Source organism: Botryllus schlosseri, chromosome 11 (assembly GCF_051294905.1).
Source record: "Botryllus schlosseri isolate E-star chromosome 11, Bs_hap1, whole genome shotgun sequence".
In the NCBI taxonomy this organism is placed as follows: Eukaryota; Metazoa; Chordata; class Ascidiacea; order Stolidobranchia; family Styelidae; genus Botryllus; species Botryllus schlosseri.
Window position 1 is genome coordinate 18,579,214 of NC_137246.1, and position 24,349 is coordinate 18,603,562.

General features: G+C 40.0%; 2 protein-coding genes and 1 long non-coding RNA gene across 4 annotated transcripts; 1 reads left to right on the top strand and 2 right to left on the bottom strand.

The window, feature by feature from the left end:
• Positions 1-3,309: 3,309 nt before the first annotated feature.
• On the bottom strand, positions 3,310-4,178 carry LOC145450050 (uncharacterized). Its single transcript, XM_080328507.1, has one exon. The coding sequence runs from the start codon at positions 3,940-3,942 to the stop codon at positions 3,310-3,312; it is 633 nt and encodes a 210-aa protein (XP_080184633.1). The 5' UTR covers positions 3,943-4,178.
• A 2,585-nt stretch (positions 4,179-6,763) lies between these two features.
• Positions 6,764-15,775, bottom strand: LOC145449649 (uncharacterized). Its single transcript, XM_080328044.1, has 6 exons — positions 15,497-15,775; positions 15,110-15,392; positions 14,813-14,959; positions 13,901-13,965; positions 7,348-7,511; positions 6,764-7,055 (listed from the first exon to the last, which is right to left on the bottom strand). Exons 1-6 carry the CDS (start codon positions 15,555-15,557, stop codon positions 6,906-6,908), a joined length of 870 nt encoding a protein of 289 aa, XP_080184170.1. The 5' UTR covers positions 15,558-15,775; the 3' UTR covers positions 6,764-6,905.
• Positions 10,377-13,381, top strand: LOC145450781 (uncharacterized). Of its 2 annotated transcripts, XR_013918588.1 has the most exons (3): positions 10,377-10,823; positions 12,124-12,309; positions 13,203-13,381. It is a non-coding gene; the product is annotated as an uncharacterized LOC145450781 (long non-coding RNA). The 2 variants fall into 2 exon arrangements; XR_013918587.1 differs by lacking the exon at positions 10,377-10,823 and having other exon boundaries at positions 10,834-12,309.
• Positions 15,776-24,349: the final 8,574 nt, after the last annotated feature.

Consider the following 24,349-nt stretch of genomic DNA (forward strand, 5'->3'; position numbering starts at 1 on the left):
CAGTTGATACATTTGGAGACGTTTAAAACGTCAATATGTACTTCAGCATTGCGGCATTATGTGGCCCGAGTCGTCGCTACACTGTAAAAATTATTGTTGTAAATTTACAGCAATAAGCCTGGTGATTTAGGTATCGTGTTCAACTGTACATAGTGTACTTTTATATAGGCTATCACTTCACTGAAATGTAGGATTGGAATTAGCAATATGATATCATGTGACGTCATGAGGTTCACGCTCGCGTTTACACAGAACCTTTCAAAAAGGTTTGCGTTCGCACGAACCTGAACCTTTCAGAGGTTCACAACATCCCTATAGTTTACCATTGGCCGAGTATACAATCCAAGCCAGTGGGTCACAACCCGTTCAGTTTTAGCAACGTCTCGCGAATCAAACCAACTTTTAGCACCACCCACGTTCGTTCCAGACTTTTGTAAGACACCGCTTACTCGGAGTGGATAACCAGGAACAGCCTAGGCCCTAGATCAACCTCAAACACTAAGGTTGGAATTCTGCTATAGATTTCTAGAGAAAACAAATCTTATTATAAAATCAAACCGACTTGTGTTATATATTCACATTGACGTAATTACTAACAAGCACCCAACATATAAACGCGTAGGATTTTTCGATTAATTTGAACGCATACGCTAAGTCGCTAACGATCGCTCTGGTGCAGACGCGACCCAAATTTATACCCTTCGCGACCCATAATTTGGAAACCACTGATCTATCCAAGGTTTACTCTTTTTGCTGGAGCCTTGTCCCAATCGATTGAAGAAAAACGCCATACCGAACCGATGCGGGCGAATATAGTAATACTATAGAAATTAAACATGGAACGGCAACGACCGATTTTGCAGCTTCGTTCCGCTTCGCCGAGGCTGGAGTGGAGAGTGGTTTTGCGTAAGCGACTGTAGGATTTCTGGCAATCCAAAAGCTATCTTCCCCAGCACAGAAATTATTGAATATGGTCTTGATCGAAAGCCACTGCTTCACCGATTCCGAAAATATAAAGTAAAATAACGATCAGGCACTGATCCACCTAGAATCCGTCCTCCAAGTCGAAATATCGGCATTGTTCGAACAATCGGAGAGTCGCAACGGGTCATTGTGTTGCGGTTACCCGATTGTTCTGAACAATGCCGATATTTCAGACTTGGAGGACAGATTCTAGGTGGATCAGTGCCTGATCATTATTTAAATTTATATTTTCGGAATCGGTGCAACGGTAGCTTTCGATCAAGACCAGATTCAATAATTTCTGCGCTCGGGAAGATAGCTTTTGGATTGCCAGAAATCCTACAGTCGCTTACGCAAAACAATTCTTCTCTCCAGCCTCTGCGAAGCGGAACGAAGCTGCAAAATCGGTCGTTGCCGTTCCATGTTTAATTTCTATAGTAATACCAAACATTCATACAGAAGAGCAATACAAATACATACCTACAATACTCTACATACATATCTTACAAGCAATTCTGTAATTTTCTTTTTATGTTATTGTCAATGATATATATACAATGATTGGAAACTGCCACTATAGATAACTAAGGTAAACCGTTTTACCTTAGTTATCTATACTGCCACGCTCCCTAACGCTGTAAGGTCTACTCCCGCCGAAATCAGCGTGTGCGCGGATAAGGTTGACTGCATACACTTCATTAAGCAATGTTCCGTTGTGGAGTGCTGCTATCACCTTGGCTGGGAGGTATTTCGTTGATTTTTCGTTTGTTGGTTGATTGTAAATAAGTTTTACGAGCATAGTGAGACAGTACTGCATACTAAGGTCTAATCAAACTTCCGTCAGTGCGCAATATTCAGGTACTGACCAGCTGGTTAGGTTGTTGCATCTGTGTATGAGCGGAAAAGGCTTGGGAAATCAAGACAGATTGAGATTCGAACATTTGTTAGCAGCAACTAACGCCATCTGATATCTTGGAAGCGAAACTGATTAAGATCCTTGTGGGGGTTATCTTATTGCTAGTGGGTGGCCAACGTGAAAATTCGACGAGACCCATTTAACTACTCGCCCAGACATTGATCATTTGCTATGTCATCACTGCCGACTGCCGTTCGTTATGTATTTTGGTTGGATGAAAATGAAGACTCTCTCTCTCTCTTTCAGAAAGTAATTTTATAGACTATTCACAATTATAACTATTTTTCTCTAAGTTAATTGATAGATGAATAGTTGGTTGCGTCAGCATGCGCAGGCAATGTTGCATACCAGGGTGGGCAAAAACCTCTGCCAATGCGCATTTGTTCAAAGTTCCAGCAAAACGTTTTTGTACTGGCGCCAAATATGAATGGGCTGAAAACCTGGAGAAATTTATTAGAAGCATGCGTCAAAATCAGTGGCTGGATCAATTATACAAAAGAGACGATTTAAAGATTTGCGAGCTTCATTTCGCGTCATCCGATTTGTTGAAAGGTGAGGAAATGATTCTATACCGTACCCTTCATCATTGCATTGCACGGAATTAAGATGCTGCAAATTACCGGATGCACATTTTCGTATGCAAAGCTTTGCGAAGATGCGGGTGATTTTTGCTGCTCAGCTTCTCTCTAATAGTGTTGCGCGTATTATGCGAGCGAGGGGAGGTGAGGATATGGAAGCTTCTGCATGGTTTGCCGGTATTTTCAACAAGTGGTTCGACATTTTGAATACGTCAACTAAGTTCACCTACAACGCTGACTTGAAGCCATATTGCAGTCCAGACGATTCACGCTTGGACTGGCTGGAAAATGATTTCTTGCCTCAAATGCGAAAATGGAGAGATTCTTGTGCTGGAGGAACTGCAACTGAGTAAGCCAAAAAATTCTTGAGCTGGCAAACGTATGAGGGTCTCGAGTTAACGACAATGGCAATCGTTAATTTGATTCGGACATTCCTGCCATTGCTTCCAACAAATTACTATATTATTACCAAGAGGTTGAATCAGGATCCGTTGGAAGCGTTTTTTGGCCAGATCAGGAAGTCTGGTGGTACTTGTGAAAACCCGGACCTGGAGCGATATGGTCATTTGCAAAGAATTATTGGCGTCAGAAAAGACTTGAAAAATACCAGGGGTTCAAACGTCCTGTTTGATGCTTCAATACAATCTGATGCCAAGGGTCAAAAGCCTACTGAGTAGAATCAAATGTCTACTCCCCACTGCAGTGTCATCAACTGAACAGAAATGCTCAAGTAAATTGCATTTGTGCATATTTATTGTGGTCGTGTGGTACAATTGTTCAATGAATCACTATAGCACTGTTTTTCGGAATTCGAGAAAGAAAATTGATAACAGTGTATTCACTGCGTACAAATCACTTCTTGGTGCAAATGGACTTCAACACCTTCCGTTGACTAATATTTTGGTCCTTGTTATTCTGAAGTTCTGAGTTGATGACTCTTGCTTTTTGGTAGCAACGAATTCTGATATAATAACGAAAGATTTTTTCAAGCAACTGATTTGTTATGGAGTTTCGAAGTGCTAGAGTGAACGTTGTCAAATCTATATCCTGCATTAAATTTTCAATAATATGATGGTGTTGGTATCCTGATCGAAATTTAGTCTCAATAACCATTAATGCATTTAATAACCCCTGGACAGGTACGGTCAACTGGCCAAAATCCTTATTCTGCAATACAGATATTAATGAATTTGGTGACACGTTGTCATCGGGCTCGTCTTCAATCAACTGGCATATCAAATCGAATTCGTATGTATCTCGGCAACGTTTTTTCATCTTCTGAAGTATATAGCCTGCAATATACTGTATGATATACATTTCATCCTTGGTCAGGTCACAATTAACTTCCTTTTTACTAAGTTTCTTTCTGTGAAATTTGGATGACGCTATGTCGAATACTCTGCGCACACTTTGAAGTAGAAATACTCTTGGCTGACTTGGGAACTGTTCTGGAAGTGTCATACCATCACAGCTGAACATGTACATCAACTGGCTACCACTACTGGCCTTCTCAATCGTGTTCTTCAAATACTTGAACAAGTTGTCTGGTAGTATTTGACCGTTGGTGCTCCTGGACCATGCACTTTTGATTTCATCATCTGTAACTATTTAGGAAATTCAGGTTCATGAATGAACTAAAGGGACAGAATGCCTAAATCAGCGTGTATTGTGTATTTAGTTATGCCTAACTGAATATGCGGTCTTGTTTTAGCCTCCAATCTGTATACAAAGCATCCAAATAGTACTTCATATCTTGTAGTTGATTCTATCAAAGCATTAGTGACAATTGCTACCTTAAAGGGGCACTGCGCTCTAAAAATGATGTGGTCTCAAATTGAAGGTAAAAGCGAACAAAAATTTTTGGCCGCGGCCATTTCCTTCAGAACGCCACCGTAATGGAGCTGCAATTTATTGAAATTTCTACAAGACCCGCTGCCGCGGCTGCTTAACCCGTTACATGGCAAGATATCTTCACCGTCGCACTTGCTCGACGCGATCAGGCAGTCACGCAGAGAACGAATTTTAGATAGTTGTCAGCCGATGTTATGAAGGAAAGGTGTCTAAGTTTCGTTCTCTGCTTGACTGCCCTATCGCGTCGAGCAAGTGCGACGATGAAGACATCGTGCCATGTAACGGGTTAAGGAGCCGCTGCAGCTGGTCTTGTAGAAATTTCAATAAATTGCAGCTCCATTACGGTGGCGTTTTGAAGGTAATGGCCGCGGCCAAATATTTTTGTTCGTTTTTATCTTCAATTTGAGACCACATCACTTTTAGAGCGCAGTGCCCCTTTAAGTGGCGCCTTACTTACATTGATACCCCTCTGATGAACTGCTGGTGACCATTTGATTTGACAAATAACTGCAAGGAAGTGGAATTGAATTGTTGAATTAGAAATTTATTACTTCTACGGTAGAATTTACTTTCTTTCGTCCATAATAACTTCAACTGTTGAAATAGTTCCGTCACATAGATGGTGCTGCCCAAGTCTGGAAGTGTGTTGAGGGTGAATAACTTGCGGCATGTATCTTATAATGCATGCTAACCTGCTTTTTTCCGCTACTGCCTCAATTTCGTCTCCCATTGCAACTTCCATGTCAACTACGACAGTTAAAGTAGATGAGGAGGCCATCTTATAACGATGAAAAGTTTAACCTATACAAAAAGTACATCACACTTTGATTGGACAGTGGCAAGTTTATGAAAATTTGCCTGATTGCCTCGACTCAATAAATTTTAAAATGAGTCTTCTGACCCATATTACATATTAGCCACCATTGTTAAATGCTTGATAACTTCGCCAAACCAATATTGCACATCACGCAGGCTCATTGGGACATCGGTTTTGCCAATATATCAAGTCCATGTTAAATGTGAATAAAATTAGCGTAATATGCACATGCAGAGATTTCGACTTGAATGATCGAGAAAAAACTGCTTCCACGGCTGCGGTCCGCTTGTCTAGTCAGGAATAAATACCAAACGCTAGAAAGAAATACGTCTCTAAAACTATATTCAGCACGTTAACGCTGGCTGCCAGTGATGAATAATGCAAACTTTATCATATTATTGCTAGTTCGTCAAAGAAGTATTGCAGAGGGCAGTTTTGTTTACAACGTAAATGTGTATGCGATGAAGCGTGACTCGGAACACGCTGAAACGCAGAGCTCACGGGAGTTTCCAATCATTGTATATATATCATTGGTTATTGTACTTCTCGCCCTTCTCGGTTATACTGCACTTTGAAATAAAAGCACCAAAGTCTCAATCGATTGAAGACAATAGTTTCATACACTTTCACGAAACCATGCACCATTTTTCTTACTGCATTCTTGTTGGCATATTGAAAACCATAACGCATACTAAATGTAGCTCGAGCTACAAGCGTGCATCATTCAATCTATCGTTCATCTTCCCGTTTACAGTGCTCCATTATTGTTCTTATCAACGTATCTTGTGCCGCCTTCAAACGGGTCAGTTTGGATTGGCGGCACGTTTGTTTCGCATTGGTTTGAGTAGGATCGCATTTGAAACAAAAATCAATTTAAAACAAACATGTTTAAAACATGTTTTAAACAAAGTGTTTTGAACAACCATAGTTGTTTTAAATGCAACCCTAGTTGTGAGTAATTGGCGGCGCAGTTTCAAAAACGTACAGTTGAATACAGCCTCTCTTTCGGAGTGTCAGAATCGAGCTTCTTTCACACCGTTCTCATAGAATTTTGCCGTACACCCCCAACCCCTTCACATTATAGTTAACGTATATACAACATTGTCTCCGCCCTGGTTATCGATCACTGTTGTGGCATTCGTGAAATGGAGTAATAAGTATAACTCGTAACAAATAAATTAACTGTGTTGCAAAAGAACATCGAGATGAGCGTCACTATAATACATAGTAATAGTAATAATAATGCATCATATATATTGAAGAACACTTTATTGGGTACTGTGCATATTCTTCGGAAGACCTGGAGTGAAATGTACCCCTGGACTAATTTAAACTTATATACTCGAAAATAGCAGACTAATTTCTGTAATTTCGATTGTTAATTTTCAATCATATCTACCTATGCGACCCTTGCCAATTCTTCATCTGTACTGTAATTTTGTAGTTTAACCACTTTATGTATGGCATATAAGAATAACAAATTGACTCTATCACTTAAATTTTGAAGTTTACCACAATCTCGCCATTTTCCTTAGTGGCCAAATTGCTCTTCGGATAAAGAATGAATAAAGAATATGAATGAATGAATAAAGAATATGAATGAATGAATAAAGAATGTAATAATAATAATTGAATTGCGCTTGAAACCATTTACAAGTAGCCTATAACGCGATACACGTGGACATTCACTTCAGTTTCAATAGGCCTAGTGATTAACCATGGTGAGTATTTATATCGACGGTTATTCTTCATCGTAGTGGCGTTTGTTTTTCCAAATGTTTCATCTGTGCTCGTAAGATTTCAGGAATCGCTTGAACGGTCCCATTTCCATCAAGCGGAAAACGTGATCTTGTGCGTTATCGAACGTGCAATGATCAGGATCTTCAAGACGTCTTAGGGTGCTCCTCATCGTGCCGGCATCTAGATTGACCTATAAGCGCAAAATGCGTATAAATTAACCCTCTTTAAAAAATACTTATATGATCCTCAATACAACTAATTACAATGTTCCTTGAGCAACTGTGCAAGGATTTCACATTAATACTATAATACGCATGTACATAGCCAATGATCCGCTGATGAAATTTATAAATTACAACCGCTCTTAGTGAGAGGCATTATGTTTTAGTCATTTGCCAAATATTTGTGTCGACTGCAGTGATAGAAAACCAATTAGCACAATAAAGCGATGAGCATTGAATGCATGGTTGACTTATCTCTACCTCTTTGGCAGCATAGGAAGCCAGGTATTTGTCGTATATCCTCGAAGCAACTTTTCTTTGCTTTCTACTCTTCTTGCGTCTGTACGCTTCACACTCATTCCAGAAATCCAAATTTTCTTCGTTGTACTCGGAGCACAAGAACGCCCGGAATTCACACACCAAAGCTGAAAGTTATGAGAAAATTCGTGTGACACCCAGCAAACACAAAACCGTAAAAGGATCATCCGGGATCATCTCGATTAGGTTCTGATTTTCTAAGTGTCGAGGGAATGTCTAAAATACGTAGTAGGATGGTCTTGTGGTTATATTCAATCAGAATAAATTCATACTCGGTGTTGTTCCATCTCATGCATTAGGCTTCGTTATATCCGGTAGTTAACCTAATAATGCAAATTTTCTATCTCTCGCGGGTACGACTAAAATACGTAGAAAGGATGACTTTTTCGGTACATTCAATAACGATGAATTCTATCCGGTTTTGTTCGATCCCATGCGGTAGCTTCGTTCTATCCATTAGAAAACAATGTTCTCCCTTCGTTTTATTGCGTGAGGATGTCACCGGTGTTGTATATTCGTGTTGTTGCTCTAAGGTCGAATAGTTTTGTTTTCCTCTGATATATATGATCTTCATTATATATATATTCGCTCTTTCGGTAATCTCGCATGTTCAACGAGTATGGTTAATAGTTTTATTCAGAGAATAACTAAATAAGTGATATGTTGTACGTTTAGGAATATGATTATCGATGCGTGACTTCTAGAATATTTCGGCGATTCAAATTTTATGTCATCGCGCCATACAAAGATTTGAAGCGCAACAGGTCGCAGCCGGGCATAGTTCGCTCTTTCTGTATGGTAAATGCCGTAAATATATAGGAATTGTGACTGACTGAGGTAGCGGGTTAAAGGTATATATGCAGTAGCATATAGCTTATGGGGTATTTCGAATTGCCTGTAGTATATGACGCCTAGAGCTGTTTGACTTTCTGCAAAACAGGTGTAGACAACTATAGAAAAGTTTCAGCTTTTCCAGGTTAGAATTAGAGCTAAACCGTTTTTCCGAATTAGATTACAATTATATTGCTGGCATTTCGCTCTAATTTAGTGAAATTAGACCACTATAATTCGCTTCAAACATCTGAATTACCGGTACCTATACCTACGGTATATCATAATATTTATGCTTGAATTTTCTAGGTATATAAGTCATATAGATACATTCCTGTAGAACACTGATTCATGATTTTATAAAAGTTGGTGCAAGAATGGACATTTTCAACTTGATGTTGATTAATGGAGCAAAATTTGATATTTAAGTGCAATTATACCTCGAATCCAGTGACAAGATTATTAATCGTTGAAATCAAACGCAGCTTGATTATGTTGGCCCAGAGAATTTGGCTAGCCAGACCATATTGATGGAATATGGTCACAGTAAGATAATATGTTGGGCTATTTTACATGAACTTTCCAACATTTGATTTGATATGTCCACTAAAACAGTTGTTATTCTGCTTTCGAATAAGACCTTAATTGCTGGTTTCAATGGTAACTGTGTTTGTCAAAGGCTGCAAAGGTAATTTCTTTTCCTTGTTAGATGTTTATTTGTTTGTTTGTGGTGTTCATGGTGGTGGTTCGACTACACTGGTCATTTTACACCAGGCCGGTTCTTCTTCTTATTATTCTGTATCTGCCCGATTACCAGTGAACTCGGCACTTAGTGAATTCGGCCGCACAAACTCGGCACTTGGTGAATTCGGCCGTGGTAGATCTCGTAGCGGTACCGGTCACCATGATTGGTTACTGGAATGTTTGCCGGTGAACTTGGCACTTTGAGTGGTTGTCAATGTTGTACGGCGGTCAGGGCATGCGTAGATCACACAGTCACGGCGTGATTAGATCACAGATTGCGTAATTGCGGGAAATAACGCGACGCTCTTCACTTGGTGAACTCGGCCCTTGGAGGAATTGGCACTAGAACACCTTCGCATTAGAAATGCATTAAGTATGAATGAACAGTATCAAAAAGGAAATTTAAACGTGTCGTGGCTCGTGGTAGATCTCGTAATCTTGGGATCCTTCAACCGTGTTATCGAGTCACCCTAATCCCAGAGTGGAATCGTCTCTCCAAAGGCAAAAAATAATTTATTTTGACGTGATCATGCGAAACATTTGTTGATGAGGAACACTGGCTTGTCGTGATCGATAAACGAAGAAGCGCCACTTGATGTTCCACAGTTTTGATCTCACATACAACGCCAAGATCCATCTTCTCAAAACTTACACGACACAGGCCCGTGACTCACGCCATCGATTCCAAGCAGACCGCGCGTGGTCGGTATATGAGCGCTGTGTTATTTCCCGTGGCTACGCAATCCGTGATCTAAACACGCCGTGACTGCGCGATCTACGGATGCCCTGACCTCCTTACAAGATTGACGAATCACTTGATAATACTATTATTAGTTTGATAATTCATATTAATAGCTGTAAATTAGACTTACCATATTTCGGAAATGAAAAAAGAGGACACTTTTTCAGAAATTTCAGACATGCAAAACTGGAGAAGAATTCTCAAAAACCGGTAAATTTTGCCCACTTCATGATCGGTTGACTAAAAAAAAAAGGTCATCACTTCCGCTCAGAGCTCAAAATCACGTTTTTCAGTCCACATTGCCAGGTGGATGACTGAAAAAAAAAAAAAAAAAAAAAAAAAGGTCTTCTTTTCGCTCAGAGCTGAAATCACCACTTTTCCCTCCGAAATACCCGCCGGAGCTTCACTTCTGCGCTAATTTGCGGCATATCACTCGCAATTTCCTCTAAATCTCGCCTCAATTTTCAAAAAAGAGGACAAAATCTCAAAAAAGAGGACAAAAAAGCGTCCTCCGAGGACACTTTCAAAACAGTCAAAAAAGAGGACAAATCCTCTTAAAAGAGGACGTATGGTAAGCCTATGTAAATACACTTCATTTCAAAATTTCCCGAGGGTCGAATTCACCAAGTGCAGAGTTTGTGCGGCCGAATTCACCAAGTGCCGGGTGCATCGGCAACCATCTGCCCACTTACAGCACGGCCCACTCCTAGGCTTTTTAAGACATGGCTATGCGAATCAGATGGCGAGGAGGAGCCTAGATAAACGGCCAACACTTCGGTAGGAATTATGGAGTCGACGTGTCACGCTCGAACCTGCAATTCATTGGTGTTTAGCTATAATGGAACGTACCACTACGTTTCCTCGCCATACCTTGTAAAATGAGACCGTAGCATTTGGCATTTCGTGTGGCAATTGACTTTTGTGTGGAAAATTGTGTTCGTTTTAGAACTTATCCGAAACTTTTATTCCGCCATAGATTGTATATGATAAAACAATATCGGAATTGATCCTAGAAGAATTCCAAAGCAACTCACCACAAAGGAGGATTTAAAGAAGTTTGATGGAAAATTGAATGAAAGCAAAAGCCTTTGCAAGAAATGTGGTATGTTGAATCTGTTTTGGTATTTTTAAATAGGCCTACTTTGTTGTGCCGATAGCAGACAGTATATATAAACGTAAGATGTGGAAGCTATCAAGGTGTTTTTAGAAATTCAGTCAGTCAAAGTGGACGATCGTATTGCTTGGATTATATTTAGGCTTATTTTAGCATCTTTGAGATGCAACTCTAAACGTGGACGGTCATGAACAGTAGGGCTCTTCAAAAATGACTTTTTTTCTCAAATCGTACTGGCTACTTGATAAAATTGTTAGGTTACCTAATTTAAGCCTACAAACAAAATATGGTTCAAATCCAGCCAGTATCCGCTTTGCTACAAGAGAAGAAAGTTCCTATTTATTATATAAAAATGAATAATAAAAAATTGGAAGATTTTCTGTTAACCCCATGAAAGTGTTAGGCTGTCTATAGAAACGATGCTCACCAAATTTGGTTCAATTCCAACCAGTGGAAGCGGAGTTATTGCTGTCGAAAAATTTGGATTTTAATAAAATAGTACTTACGGTGAGCACAACTTTAATAAGTAAACAAAGAATCGGTCACCGTAAATACTATTTTATTCAAATCCAAATTTTTCGACGGCAATATCTCCGCTTCCACTGGTTGGAATTGAACCAAATTTGGTGAGCATCGTTTCTATAGACAGCCTAACACTTTCATGGGGTGAACAGAAAATTCTCAAATTTTTATTACCTATTTATTTTTATATAATAAATAGAAACTTTCTTCTCCTGTAGCAAAGCGGTTACTGGCTGGAATTGAACCAAATTTTGTGTTTAGGCTTAAATTAGGTAACCTAACAATTTTATCAAGTAGCCAGAACGATTTGTGAAAAAAAGTCATATTTTAAGAGCCCTAATGTCCATGTCAGAGAAACGTTTTAGGGTAGGCCTACTCATATGTCTCGCAGCGTTCTCTACATAATTGTCAATTGCGATACAAACTGTTTGCTTGTATTGGTAAAGCCATCCAACTTCGAATTGTAAAATTTTGGGAGTCTTGATATCAAATTTTTGAAAGGTGCACTTTGAGAAGATTTCGGAATCTGTCAAATTATACAAAAATTTAGCAAATTCTTTGACATATTTCATCTATTTGGGACTCGATCAACGTAAAAGAATTGGTAATCATTTTATACAATATATTGTATTTGTAGTTGAAGTATAGTAATAATTCTTATGGTTACCGCACTTGTAACGATTCACGGCCATAACTGGAATAATTAGAATGATGTAACTTTCAAATTGTCATGCATTTTGCAACAACATTGTTCTCAATTTTCAAGGTGCTGACCATTCGAGGAAGAATCACCCACCGGGAATTCACGATCCGTAAACGCGGCCGACTGTTTCTCTCCTCAAGCGGAAGCGACAGAGAAGAGGAACGAAGAGAAAAAAGGAGCAGAAATAGCAAGAGTGTGACAAGTCGCGTCCGTTCGCTTTAATGCGTATTTCCATCCGCGAAGTAGTAGGTGGGAAAACTAATGGGCGTTTGGTTAGGGCTTATATAAGGTTGACTCCAGCGCTGTATTTGCTAAATGTTGCTATGAAATAGGTGTGGTGTCATTTGGTATCAATATTGACTATTGAAAGACTATTTGTTAGTGGTCATGGATTTGTTCGGCCAGTATGCAGTAATTTCTGATGGTCACTTCCCGGGCTTCTGTTCTCTAACCCCTCATGATTGTTATTCTGCTTCTAGTAAGACTGTCGATTCTAATGTTTTATCGTATCATTTGTCGGAGGTTTCGCTCGCTTTATTTACAACGTTTTGCTCTCTGCTAGGTCAATTACTGGCTGAGTATCACTACAGCCTAAGAAACTGCACTAATTCTCATTTTAATGTCTTGCTGGTTATCTTGCTGTCAATTCTAATAATTTATTAATGTCTATACCAGTGCCGCCACTCAAATGTTTTGTTCTCTGTACACAATATTGTTAGGTCTTCAGCTTTCCAGGCAGAGTATCATTCCACTTTCTAGACTTGAGTATATATCTCTCCAACTAGCTGCCAAATAACTGATTCATTTGGATTGTTGAATTGATCATTTTGGACAGAATGTGAAGAAATTTTAGTCAAGAATTCTTTTTGTGTTAGTGGCTGTTTTCAAAGAGTGCTGAAGTAGTCATCGTTGATCTTGATAATCAAGTAGAAGTGACGATTGAAGTCAGTTCTCTAGTCATATAATATTAAAAAATATAATAATAAAACTTGAAAACTTGAGTGGAAATAGTTCAGAATCGAATCCATTTTAGTAGGTATGGGCGAAAAAAATGTAGGAGTCATTCGTTAGTCGCTACCTCTGCCATTTTCGCAGTACGAATGTCTTAGCTATTAATCATCATTTTCATTTTATTTCTGCAGGGTGTTGAAAAAAAAAGGCCGCATGCTGGTTATTTAACTGGCTCATCAGAAGATGAAACCTGATGATAAGGACTGTTTTCACTTTCTTTCTAAAGACATTCGTTCGTTTGTTTGTTTTATTTTTTACAACGGCATTATTGCCAATTCGTTTGAAATTAAATTATCACAAATGTGATTAATATGTAGTAAATAATGTGGTGTGTGTACGCAGCCGTGATCAGGTTAAGCCCATAGTGGTAGAAAACAGGTTATTATATTAGGATCTTCTTCTTCTAACGTAGGATCTACATTCTACTCACCATGTTTAAAGGCTGTAGCATCTGCATAATATTTACATTATTGAAGGACATGGAAAAGACGTTGAATTGAGTCGACACAAAATCCCCCTTTCTACGACCTGCCGAGATCTAATATCTACTATATCGGCTCGGCTTTTCTACATCTTTGGTCTGTACTGTGTTTGCTGGGATACCTATTCCACAAGGTCCATTTGCACGAAAGTCGCTTGGAAATACATCTTGCGAATGAAATACCAGTCGTTTTCATAGGCTTACAGCTCAACAAAGTCTAATTTCATTTACCCCAAGCAGAAAGTGGGAGGTATTCTGTGGCACCAAGCCACAGGACTCGATAGTCATTCCAGTGTTTTAATATGTCCTTTTAATGGTCCTGCAATGCAGTTTGAATAAAAATCTTACCTCTATTTGAAAGAAGCTCACGTAGCGATAGTTCCGGCGTGATGTCTTTTCGTTTTTGCCTTGTCCTGAAATAAATTCACGTCTAGTGATTAGTGTTGATATTTAACTTTAGATACATATCTATATGTCATCTTCTTCGTCGCCACTACTACTTGCGCCGATAGAGTTCGATAGCCGGTATTAAACCCGATCGAACCTAATTCTAATTTTAATAAGCGAAATAACGGACGCCGCAGATGACCTATATACCACAGGTGGTCAGAGTATTCAGCATTGCTACTCAAGTAGAAATACAAGTAATTTTCACTCAATCACAAGTAGAAGTTGCAATTTCCAAGACATTTAAAATTACTTAAAATGAAAGCGGAATGTGAAGTTCCGAAAAGTACTCCATTAAGTAGCTTGAAAAGGTAGATTTGGTCAAGGGTTGGCATGCCGGCCATGCATACCTTTAGCAGTTATAGTGAGGTTGTTACTTATATCCCGGCGCCTAACGTGAAATGACTGATGACGCTCAAGATAGACAGAATCTTTCGAAAAGATATTCGGTTATCGCGATTCAGGGGCTAATTCACACGGTTCGCAAGACAATTTAGCTCATAGAAGTGGTTGCAAGTTTATCCCAAGACTGCGTTTTAAATTCAAATTGTAGAAAGTAAGCGGTATTGCATAAAAACTGTTATAGCGGAAGTGGAATTACGCTACCCTTAAAACACAACCCCTTGAGTAAGTATTGCAAGCATAGCACAACTTGAATACTGCCAAAAAGTAGAAGAGCTTCGTCATACGGAGCAACTCTGGCCTATATACTGAGCCAACAACATTTTCCATTACCAACTATCCGTAAAGTGGTATAAGACGTCGTTAGAGATAACTAGGTTTGACGACGGATACTCGATTACTCATATTCACCTTATTTTAGTAAATTTCGCAATTTTGGAAATTGATCTTGATTCCGCTTTTGTTCCGTTCCGTTTTCCTCTCAAGGTAAAAAGTGCCGACAGACTAGTCGCGCGATTTAGCGACGGCCTACTTCTTCGTTGCTGGCGCTGCGAACCCCTGTGAATCGAATTTCGAATAAGTGCTTTATTCAAATAACTCCTAGTAGAAACTAGAACAATGTAAAAATTTCTTAATCCAAATATTGAAGGATATCATTTTCTCGCAAGAATTGTGATTGTCGCTAATATAGGAGAATATATACATCACCTTGAAGCAGTCGGCGTTTGCGAATGTTGCCGAAACCTCCAGGAAAAGAAAGCAAATATCCTGTTCCTCGTGTTGGCGAAATTGCTCCCGTTTGAATCGCCGCCATCGTGAGTAATCGCTGATATCGCCTGTAAGTTGTCGACGCTGATCGACGAATCTGCGACACCGTGAGAGAATGGAGATGCCATATTAGGTGCCGGATTGATGGATGGTCTGAAACGGACTCTCATTCGTCGCATACCATCCGCGGACTGAGTAAGGCGCCTGCTACCGATGTTGCTCCCTGGAATATAAGGATAGTGATTATCTTCAAAATAGCTGTGTTTCTGGGTGATATTCGCATAATAACAGCCAAAGTAACTAATCGTAAAACCACCAGAGACTTACGAGATAATACGCGTAGTGGAGTTTGTGGACATCCAAAACTAGAATCACTTAACTCTGCCATTTCAATTCTTCGATGTAATTCGCTTGCAAAATTATATCACTGACACTGCATCTGATGTCTGACTCTGTGCAACTGCGGTGATGGAATGGTCTTCATGGGAAATGGAGGGACATTATATACAACTGAGATATGATGTAGAAGGGCTTCTTGGCTTCTTGGCGCTTCTTGTCCGCGATAACCTAATGAAATATTCCTATTGACACCTGTTGTATCTTCTTAAACATTATCATAAATCGATGCGGTCGACCCAATGTTTAGGATCACAACAATAGGGATGTATGCGGTATGCAATTTAATCATAAGGATGTTAAAACAATACAGATATGGTAGTGACGAATTGGTGATAATCAACTTGTTAAGGACAATAGAACCGCATGTAATCCCCGTTGTGCGTTGTGGTCCCGCAATATCAGTAATAACCTCATCTCTTCGATCAGGTGTTAGCGATAAGTGAGCGCTTCGCCTTGTCGCAACGCGAAGTCTGTAACGGCTGAAATTCGCATCTGTTGACAAATAATAATTAGCATAGAGATATTACAGGATATGCGAAAAATGAACGCCTAATTAATGACAGTACAAGTTGATTCTATTTTCTCTAACCACATCAGTGGTGCGCTCCGTATGCAATGAGTATCTGATATAGGACTTGGAGCTAATATCGAATAGTTCGTGCTTCTATTGGTATGTATCTTGACGGAACATAATATTATTTATAGAAGCTATACGATATTTGGTCAAGACGGCGTGCTGTAGTTGTTGTTAGCGGTTGATGTGGTTGAAATTGACCTTTCAATCATTTAGTTCTTCACCCTGGTTCTTGTGCAATGTGCCCATTACATTTTAATAAATCTATCAGTTAACGCTGCGAAATCCATGGTGAGAAGGAAGGTATATTATCCTCGGATTTATTAATGCCTGTAAGAAGTCGGCCGGTCGGTGTTGCAACACGTTGCACTCACATAAATTTCAGGGGAGCTAAATATTTTCAATATGAAAGGCACTTTGACGTAGCAGCAAATTCACAGCAGGTTCAAATAAAAACATGGCAGAACCTGATCAAGACATCTCCTTATGCTATTTTCCACCTTCCGAGTGGAAATGATGACATCCATACACCTCGTCGCAAGATCACCGGTTCGATAATCGATATCAATGCGGTTGCCCATAAATAATTTTACATTAAAAGGAAAACTTCTGAACGAACTCAAACGAAAACATTCTCAATGTCGTATGATCGCAATTCCGACACATATAACAGATATAGGGCTCACGGTTTTCGGGATCAAAGTTCAATTCGTTTCGATCAAATCCGCTTACAGATCCTCACCGGATCCCATTTCCAGTTCTAAATTCAATATCCGGATGGGAATATATTCCGTCAATATTTGACCATCAGTGGACATTGGACAGCTCCTCGATAATTCCCCGAATCCTTGCAAAGATCCAACAATTCATTATGTAAGTGCATTTATGCTGTACGAAGGTGTTATGCGCTGCCCAAACACCACGGCGTGAACTCAATTTGATACCATCAAAGCAAGGAAAGACTCTGAACTTCGTAAATCATGTCTCGATAGGGAGTCGGATCGTTATTTTCGAAAGACTTGCGTGATGTGTGGCGAGATAGCGTAGTGGTATAATCCACAGCTGCAACACCAATATGGATTGCGGGTTTGAGTCCGACCGATGTCGACTCCAGAATTCCTACCTGTTTGAGGTTTCTCTAGGCTCCTCCTCGCCATCTCATCCGTGTAAGCGGTGTCTTATAAAAGCCTATAGAAGTGGGCCGTGCTACAAGTCGGCGGCTACGGAATGAAACGATGAAAATTGGGCTGGTGTGAATGACCATAGTAGTCGACAAACACCACAAATACCCCAAACAACAATAACTTGCGAGATGTCCGTTCGGAACACAATATCCAGATCCGTAAATCGCCAACACCGAATTATATTATTGACGGCAGGTAAACTCCATTGCATCGGGGCATGGCCATGATCCAGGTTACAAAATGTAAAATGTACAGTACTGTACAGTACTGGTATGCGGTACACAAGTAATTTATTTTGAATTCAATGCCAATTTCGAAATTTCGAGTCACGTGAGAAGTTATCCATGTCGAAAAGTTGCCATATGTAGCCTAACATGGGTTTTTCCATTAAGGTAAGCAATATACCAAATCACAATTGTTCAAACAAATTGGATTGCTAAAGTACATCAGTCTCACCGCGAATATTATGCGAGAATCGGATCTTTTAGCATCGTCTCTGCGGCGCAGCGGGTGCTTATTGTTGAGCATATTTGCTATCAACTATTGACCTGATCTCCAACAGAGCTGGATCATAGGTGTGCTAACTGATCATGTGTGCTGGCCCCTCACCCATTTCGGTATAGTCGGTTCGAAATACAGAAATAACTCTAGCAGCAGATTGAAAACAGAGCAGCAATTTTGACATACACCGAGTTATAGAAGCCTACACATTTCACTCCCTGCGAAGGCCAATAACAATGATGTATTTTCGCTCTATTTCTAATACTTTGGCCTAGTTTAGTGATTCTTGTCCTATAGAGAAGCGTATGAGACTTTTCGATGAGGTTGTGGTTGTAAGTAGGCAACATTAAACTGTTTATATTTTATTTCGTTAGGCTGAGATATCAATTCGAAGATAGCAGTTAAGTAATCCAAAGCAGTTTTGGCAGTTAATTTCATCGAAATTCCACAATTGCTACATCCAAAAATATAATCGTATCTATATTGCATAGGCCGAGTTGAATCTAGGCATGCCCCTTCGTCCTGCATTTTCCCGTCTGAAGCTGCTTGTCGCAGGCGTTGAGCCATCAGTTATTTTCAGGCCGTGTTATTTTTGGCATATGCCAAAACTGCCAAAAATAAGTTATTTTTGGCATTTTTCGATGTTTATTTTTGGCAGTTTTGGCATCGTCATCTAAATAGATAGTTTCAGCCTCGAATTAGTCACAAAAACGCTTTATTTGGGCTAGTTTGTCAAAAGACACCACAAAATGTACAGCATCCACGTATAATCAGTGCCAACAAACAATAAGAAGAAGAAAAAACCTAACGATTTCATAGGTTACTAATATCAAACGAAACCACAAAATGTGCAGTATCCATCGGAATCGGTGCCAATAAGCCAAAAAAAAAAGAAAAGCCTAACAAACACGCTCAACAGCTGATTGTTACAGCTGTCGAATAGACTTAAATCGTTTGCACTGTAACAGTGCTTCCAAGCTCAGGTCAGCTTAGTTTCTCATAAATTCATTTCTCGCCCAGCGAGTCTGAGAAATATCGGCTTCAACAGTAGCCGTTGAGGGAAAGAATGTTGCCAGTCATCCACAAAAGGTTTTCAGACCTTCAAAATCTTTGGAGGGCCGAACCGGCTTCCATGCATCATGAAAAGAGATCACTTCGCCAGTGCCATCGATCTCATCGCGGAAAGAATTTTCTTCCAGATCCTTTCCCAGGAGTTTCCTGTGTTGTCTCTGAACACATTCTATTTAGCAGTGTTGGGATGACTCGAGTCATGACTTGACTCGAGTCAGACTCGAGTCACCTTTTTCGTATGACTTGACTTGACTCGAGTCACTTTGCAAAAATGACTTGACTTGACTTGACTCGGTGCATCAGAAATGTGGATTGACTCGTGACTCGGAGCAAAATTCACGAGTCAATTTCAAGTCATCAAGTAATCGGTGTCGTAAAAAATCACTGTATCTTGCATATTTTCGGATTGTTCGCGAAACTCTGTTGTAACCCGTGAGAGCGACCACTCATGCATCCATTGTTCTCGCACAAATAAATTTACCACAAACGAAGTGATCGGAGCTTACAGCTTACGTTGTCGTATATTTGTAGTAAAGTAATTTAAAAGTAAAATATCTGTTTTTTCTGTTTTATTCAAATTGAATTAGAATCTATAGTTTATATACTCGTCAACCATTGACGCGGGCTCGAATTGTATCGCATGAAGTAGGTCAGGGGTCGGCAACCTTTTGCTAGTCGCGGGCCAAATTTCGGGTGTACAACCTTTCGGCGGGCCGGATTTTTTCTTAGTACTATATTTTACGCTCACTTCGGTATATTGTCCTACATTGCTGCAATCTCAATCATACCAATCCGAAGACACATGTATTTACACTTCAACGACACAGAATAATTGTGACAATTGACGCAGCTTGCTTTGTGAAAGGTTTTCAACTTCTGGTAACAAGTCAGATGAAACAAGAATCAGACCCTATTCAAAATGAACGTCCGAAATACGTGATCTTAGCTTGCTCTTCGTGAATTTCATTGTTCAAAACTATTGTTGACATGCGTACGTGCTTTCAAAAATCGATGCAATGTTTTTGCATTGCTGGTCAAGCTAGGATAAATACCAATTTCAAGAACGTACTCTTTGTCAAAGTCATGCAGCGATATGCTCTTTGTATGAAATTTGTCATTCAATTCAACTGCATCGCATTTCAGAAAGGCCCATTTGAAATTTTCAGGCAATGGTATTGGCGTCCATATTAAACAGAGTACTGAATAGTCAGAATTCATTTTGTAGACAAGGAATGTCGGAAAAGCGGGTGAATATTCAGTAGTTAGATTTCGTATCACAGTTACAAATGTAGTGTTGGTACTAGGTTTTCTCTCCTCCAGTATAGGGAAGTGAGCATAATTTTCGTTGTACTGTTGACATTTCCAGAGTCACAGATTTGTTTTGAATGCGCCTCAACATCTCATGTATGTAGTTGTTTTCCCCCTGAAGTTGCAAGTTCAATTTGTTCAGATGTGACGTTAAATGTACCAGGAAAGCAAGATGAGATACCCATTTTCGATTACAAGATTATGAGTCGGCGATATTTGTATTTTCGAGGAAAGTTGCTATTTCATTTCGCAGATCATACACTCGTGTAAGCATAGCTGCTCGACTCAATGAGCGAACATGACAGATATGGGCCTACATGACATCGCCATATTGATTCTCTGCATCTAGTGATATATGGCGTAACTGATACAGTTGATGAGACAAAAATCATATTAACAGTTTTCACCATTGTGGCCAAAACACTATTCAGGTTTTTTGTCTTGGCACACAATGCCTTCTGGAAAATCAAACTATAGACAGGCTAACTAACATACGGAGGCTAGTTATCTATAATTGAATAGTTCGAGATTCCGTCATTGCGTCTGAGATGCTCCAAGCGCTTTGAAGCTAAGCAAGAACACCTTTGTTGTCACACCCCGTTAGAGTGATCAGCCCTTTAAAGAGCATGGAACACCTTCGGTTGCGAGATACACGCGATTAATAAGCACTGATCCAGTCTAGTCTATCTCCATCTCCTACTTCAACCACCTTCGTTTTATGGCGTAACAATTGACTAATACAATGTAGGCTACTATTATATCGTAGTAATGCCGCATTTTTTTCATGCAGCGCTGCACTGCAGATTGAAACTCATTATGAAGCGGCGGGCCGTATTCTTGTGATAACTAATTATCATGTCGCGGGCCGGACGATTTGGCTTGGCGGGCCGGATCCGGCCCGCGGGCCGTAGGTTGCCGACCCTTGAAGTAGGTGGATCATGTATTGCATCTTGTCAATTCGTTTCTCTGTTCTCTTTTTGGGCCGGTAACTTCGTAGCTATAAACTGAGGCTATTCAATTACTTACGTAGTTTAACAGTTCTACGAATATATGAGTGATACAACTCTTTCCTGCGTGTATGCGTACTCTATATTCGTTCGTCTGTTCAAACTGCAGAGACCACTCATGCAACCTGTATTTTAAACAGCTAGCAAAATGCAATGACGTAATCATGTCTCATACTTCAAAAAGGCAACTTGACTTGAATTGTGACTTGACTCGTGACTTGACTTGACTTGACTCGACTTGACTCGAGTCACCTCCAAAAATCGAGTGACTTGACTTGACTCGAGTCACTTTGAAAAATCGATTGACTTGACTTGACTCGAGTCAAAATGTGCAATGACTCGAAATGACTCGTGACTCGAAGGTAGTGACTTGATCCCAACACTGCTATTTAGTAGCCCGACTATCATTTCTCCTTCAGTCTACCGATATATTTTCGAACGACTTTTGTCACTTCAGGTGGCTTTAATATTACCAACTCGCATGGAAGAGTCCTGGGAAGGTTAGCTTGTTTAAGAACATTGACGCAACAAGACTGTCTGGCAAAACGAGACTATGCAGCTCAGAAATAGCCAGACAGTTTGTTGCGTCACAATGTTCAACTCGATCACGATGCAAAAGTCGTGGTTGATTTTGGGGGTTCCAGTTCCATGAGCAGAATATAATTTATATTTTAATAATCAGTTCTGCGGCAGCTTCTCATTGATACCCGTTTTATCAAATTTAGCGCTCGACAAGCCGGTCAAAAATGATCGTAAAATTGCCTTTTGACAAATGGAAAGTATGACGTAAACCAAATGCAGTCAGCCGTTCAATCTCGCTGTGCCCACACCATTTAGGACCACTGGCGTAGCAGCATGTGCTGCCGCCCCTGGCTCCCACTTAAAATGCCGCCCCCCTCCCCTCCCTATGTAGACCGCAGCAATTTCGACATAGATTCATGTGCAAACAATCTTTTCAATACATTTTTTACAAATTATATGCCGCGTCTCAGCCTCATCGTCTCAACGTTAATAAGGCCGAAAATGATAAGGACAAGAAATAGCGAACGAATATATTTCATTTTCGAGTCCTAATTAACATTTGTATAAATTTAAGCGCAATCTGTCAATCGGACAATTATTATCAACCTAATCAGGACTGGTTTACCTTCACAGCTATCTCGGTCCGCTGTACCAAATCGTAACCCAGAAAGTAGATCACTAACCTACGGATAGATGGGCAACCGAGTTGTCACACTTGAATTCCCAGACAAGCCTCCTGCTGAGACAACTAAAAACAGCATAATTGGTCATGGTCATCCTATAGTTATTGGCCAGGCCCTCCGAGCGCTCAAATTTAACAATACTGATCTTAATCGAAAGCTATCGTTGGCCTGATTCCGGAAATACAATTTGAATGCTGGTCTGAAAATCGGCATTGTTCCGAATAATCGCTCGATATAATTTCCATTATCATGGTCAATTGGTCATCGTGTTGCGGCGCTCCGATTGTTAGGAACAATCGGCCTTGACGGCTATTTCGGAGTGGTTTCATTGCCGTGTTAACATCATCATCATCATCATTGGTTTATTAGCAATTTTATCAATTCAAGACACCACAAAAAATGCGATACAATGAAAAGAAAGGAAGATGTCGAAGCGACTAGGAGTTGTTTATGGAATCGGACACCCACCTTGGCCTTGGCCAGGGGTTCTCAGCCATATTTTGGCTGTGGCCCATTTTCCGGCTTGAAAATGTTCTGTGGCCCACCTCCTATAAAGTCATTGTGCCTTTCCATGTGTGGTAGGCTAATAGCATGAAATCGCGCGAAGCGCGACGAAAATTTTTCGGGTATATGTATCTCCACCAGACAACCAACGAAATAATTTTGGCAACTTCGAGCTCCTCCAATTGTGGGTTAGGGGTGCGATAGTTACGGCCCTGCAGTATCGTATAACTCTTGTGCACAATCTCTGTTTCATTCAAGTTGCGAAACCCAATGATCCAATCCCCGCATTCACTGTGTGATTTGGGTTTTAATTCCTCTCCGGTGGGGAATAACATAACCATGCTGGGCCCGCTTCAAACAATTCTTTGGTGAATGGGATACTACAGAGAAGTGGAGAAATATTTTTTTAAATATGCCATTAATACAATGTAGGCCTACTTAGTATATGTCTTGTACCTTTTGAAGTTGCGATGTCACAACATTAAATCCAATGGTACCACCAATTCATGTGTATCTGAGATTATGTACAATGATTTCAAGGCCGGACATTGTTAGACCGACTCCGAAGATTAAGGTGCTGTGCAAACTCCCTAATCCATTACGATACGTCGCGGTGTTGCTGTATACTTCCAGAGGAAGTTGAAAATTGATAATACACTGCAATTGTGGTTATTTTTTATGTTACTATAATGCGACCTGCTGGAGTGCCGTAAATCTACATGAAATGCACTTCAGTCAAAGCTCAATGCACACACTTTTTATAGGCATGCAGCAGGGGTGGGCAATTATTTTCCTCCGGGGGCCGTATTTCAATTTTATTTCTAAATAACATTGTTCATAAATGCTGATCAGTGACTGCGTTCATGTCAGGTAATGAGAAATTGACGGTTAATTAAAAAATATGTATTTGCTGTCCTGATTCGAAACAATATCAAACATGATACATTTTAACTCTCTTCCAACCGCTATCCACGTTATTACATTAAGTCTCTAGAACAGTGGTTCTCAAACTTTTTTAGGCACGCCTCCCTTTATGATAGTGAAAAATTTACGCGCCCCTTATCATGATATCACAAAGTAGTAAAAAGTGCAGCTAGAATGCTAGCAATCCCAACGGATAGTTAGCGTGGGAGTTCATGGTTTTCGATGAGTGAATTCATAAATATCATAGTCGAACAATACACAGAGCAATAACTGTAGGCTGGGGTGGATCGCGCCAGCGCGAAAAATTTTTCACTAAACTTCGGCTTCGCGCCCCTCGTGTGATGCTTTCACGCCCCCGTTCGAGAACCACTGCACTGGAATGTATATGCAATAGTACAAAGCTTATTTTCTTGGCCGCACTTTAATAGCCTTCATGTTGAGCGAAGAATGCATTTTTCTCAAATTCGCCCTCCCTTGACCGAGTGTTCCGTATTTTTGTCATA

Coding starts and splice junctions, on each gene's coding strand:
- LOC145450050 (XM_080328507.1), bottom strand. CDS start 3,942: ATGTACATGTTCAGCTGTGATGGTATGACACTTCCAGAACAGTTCCCA.
- LOC145449649 (XM_080328044.1), bottom strand. CDS start 15,557: ATGGCAGAGTTAAGTGATTCTAGTTTTGGATGTCCACAAACTCCACTA. Junction 13,966..14,812: donor GCGAAATTTACTAAAATAAG/GTGAATATGAGT, acceptor AATTTATTTCAG/GACAAGGCAAAAACGAAAAG. Junction 7,512..13,900: donor TGAGCTTCTTTCAAATAGAG/GTAAGATTTTTA, acceptor CATAACTTTCAG/CTTTGGTGTGTGAATTCCGG.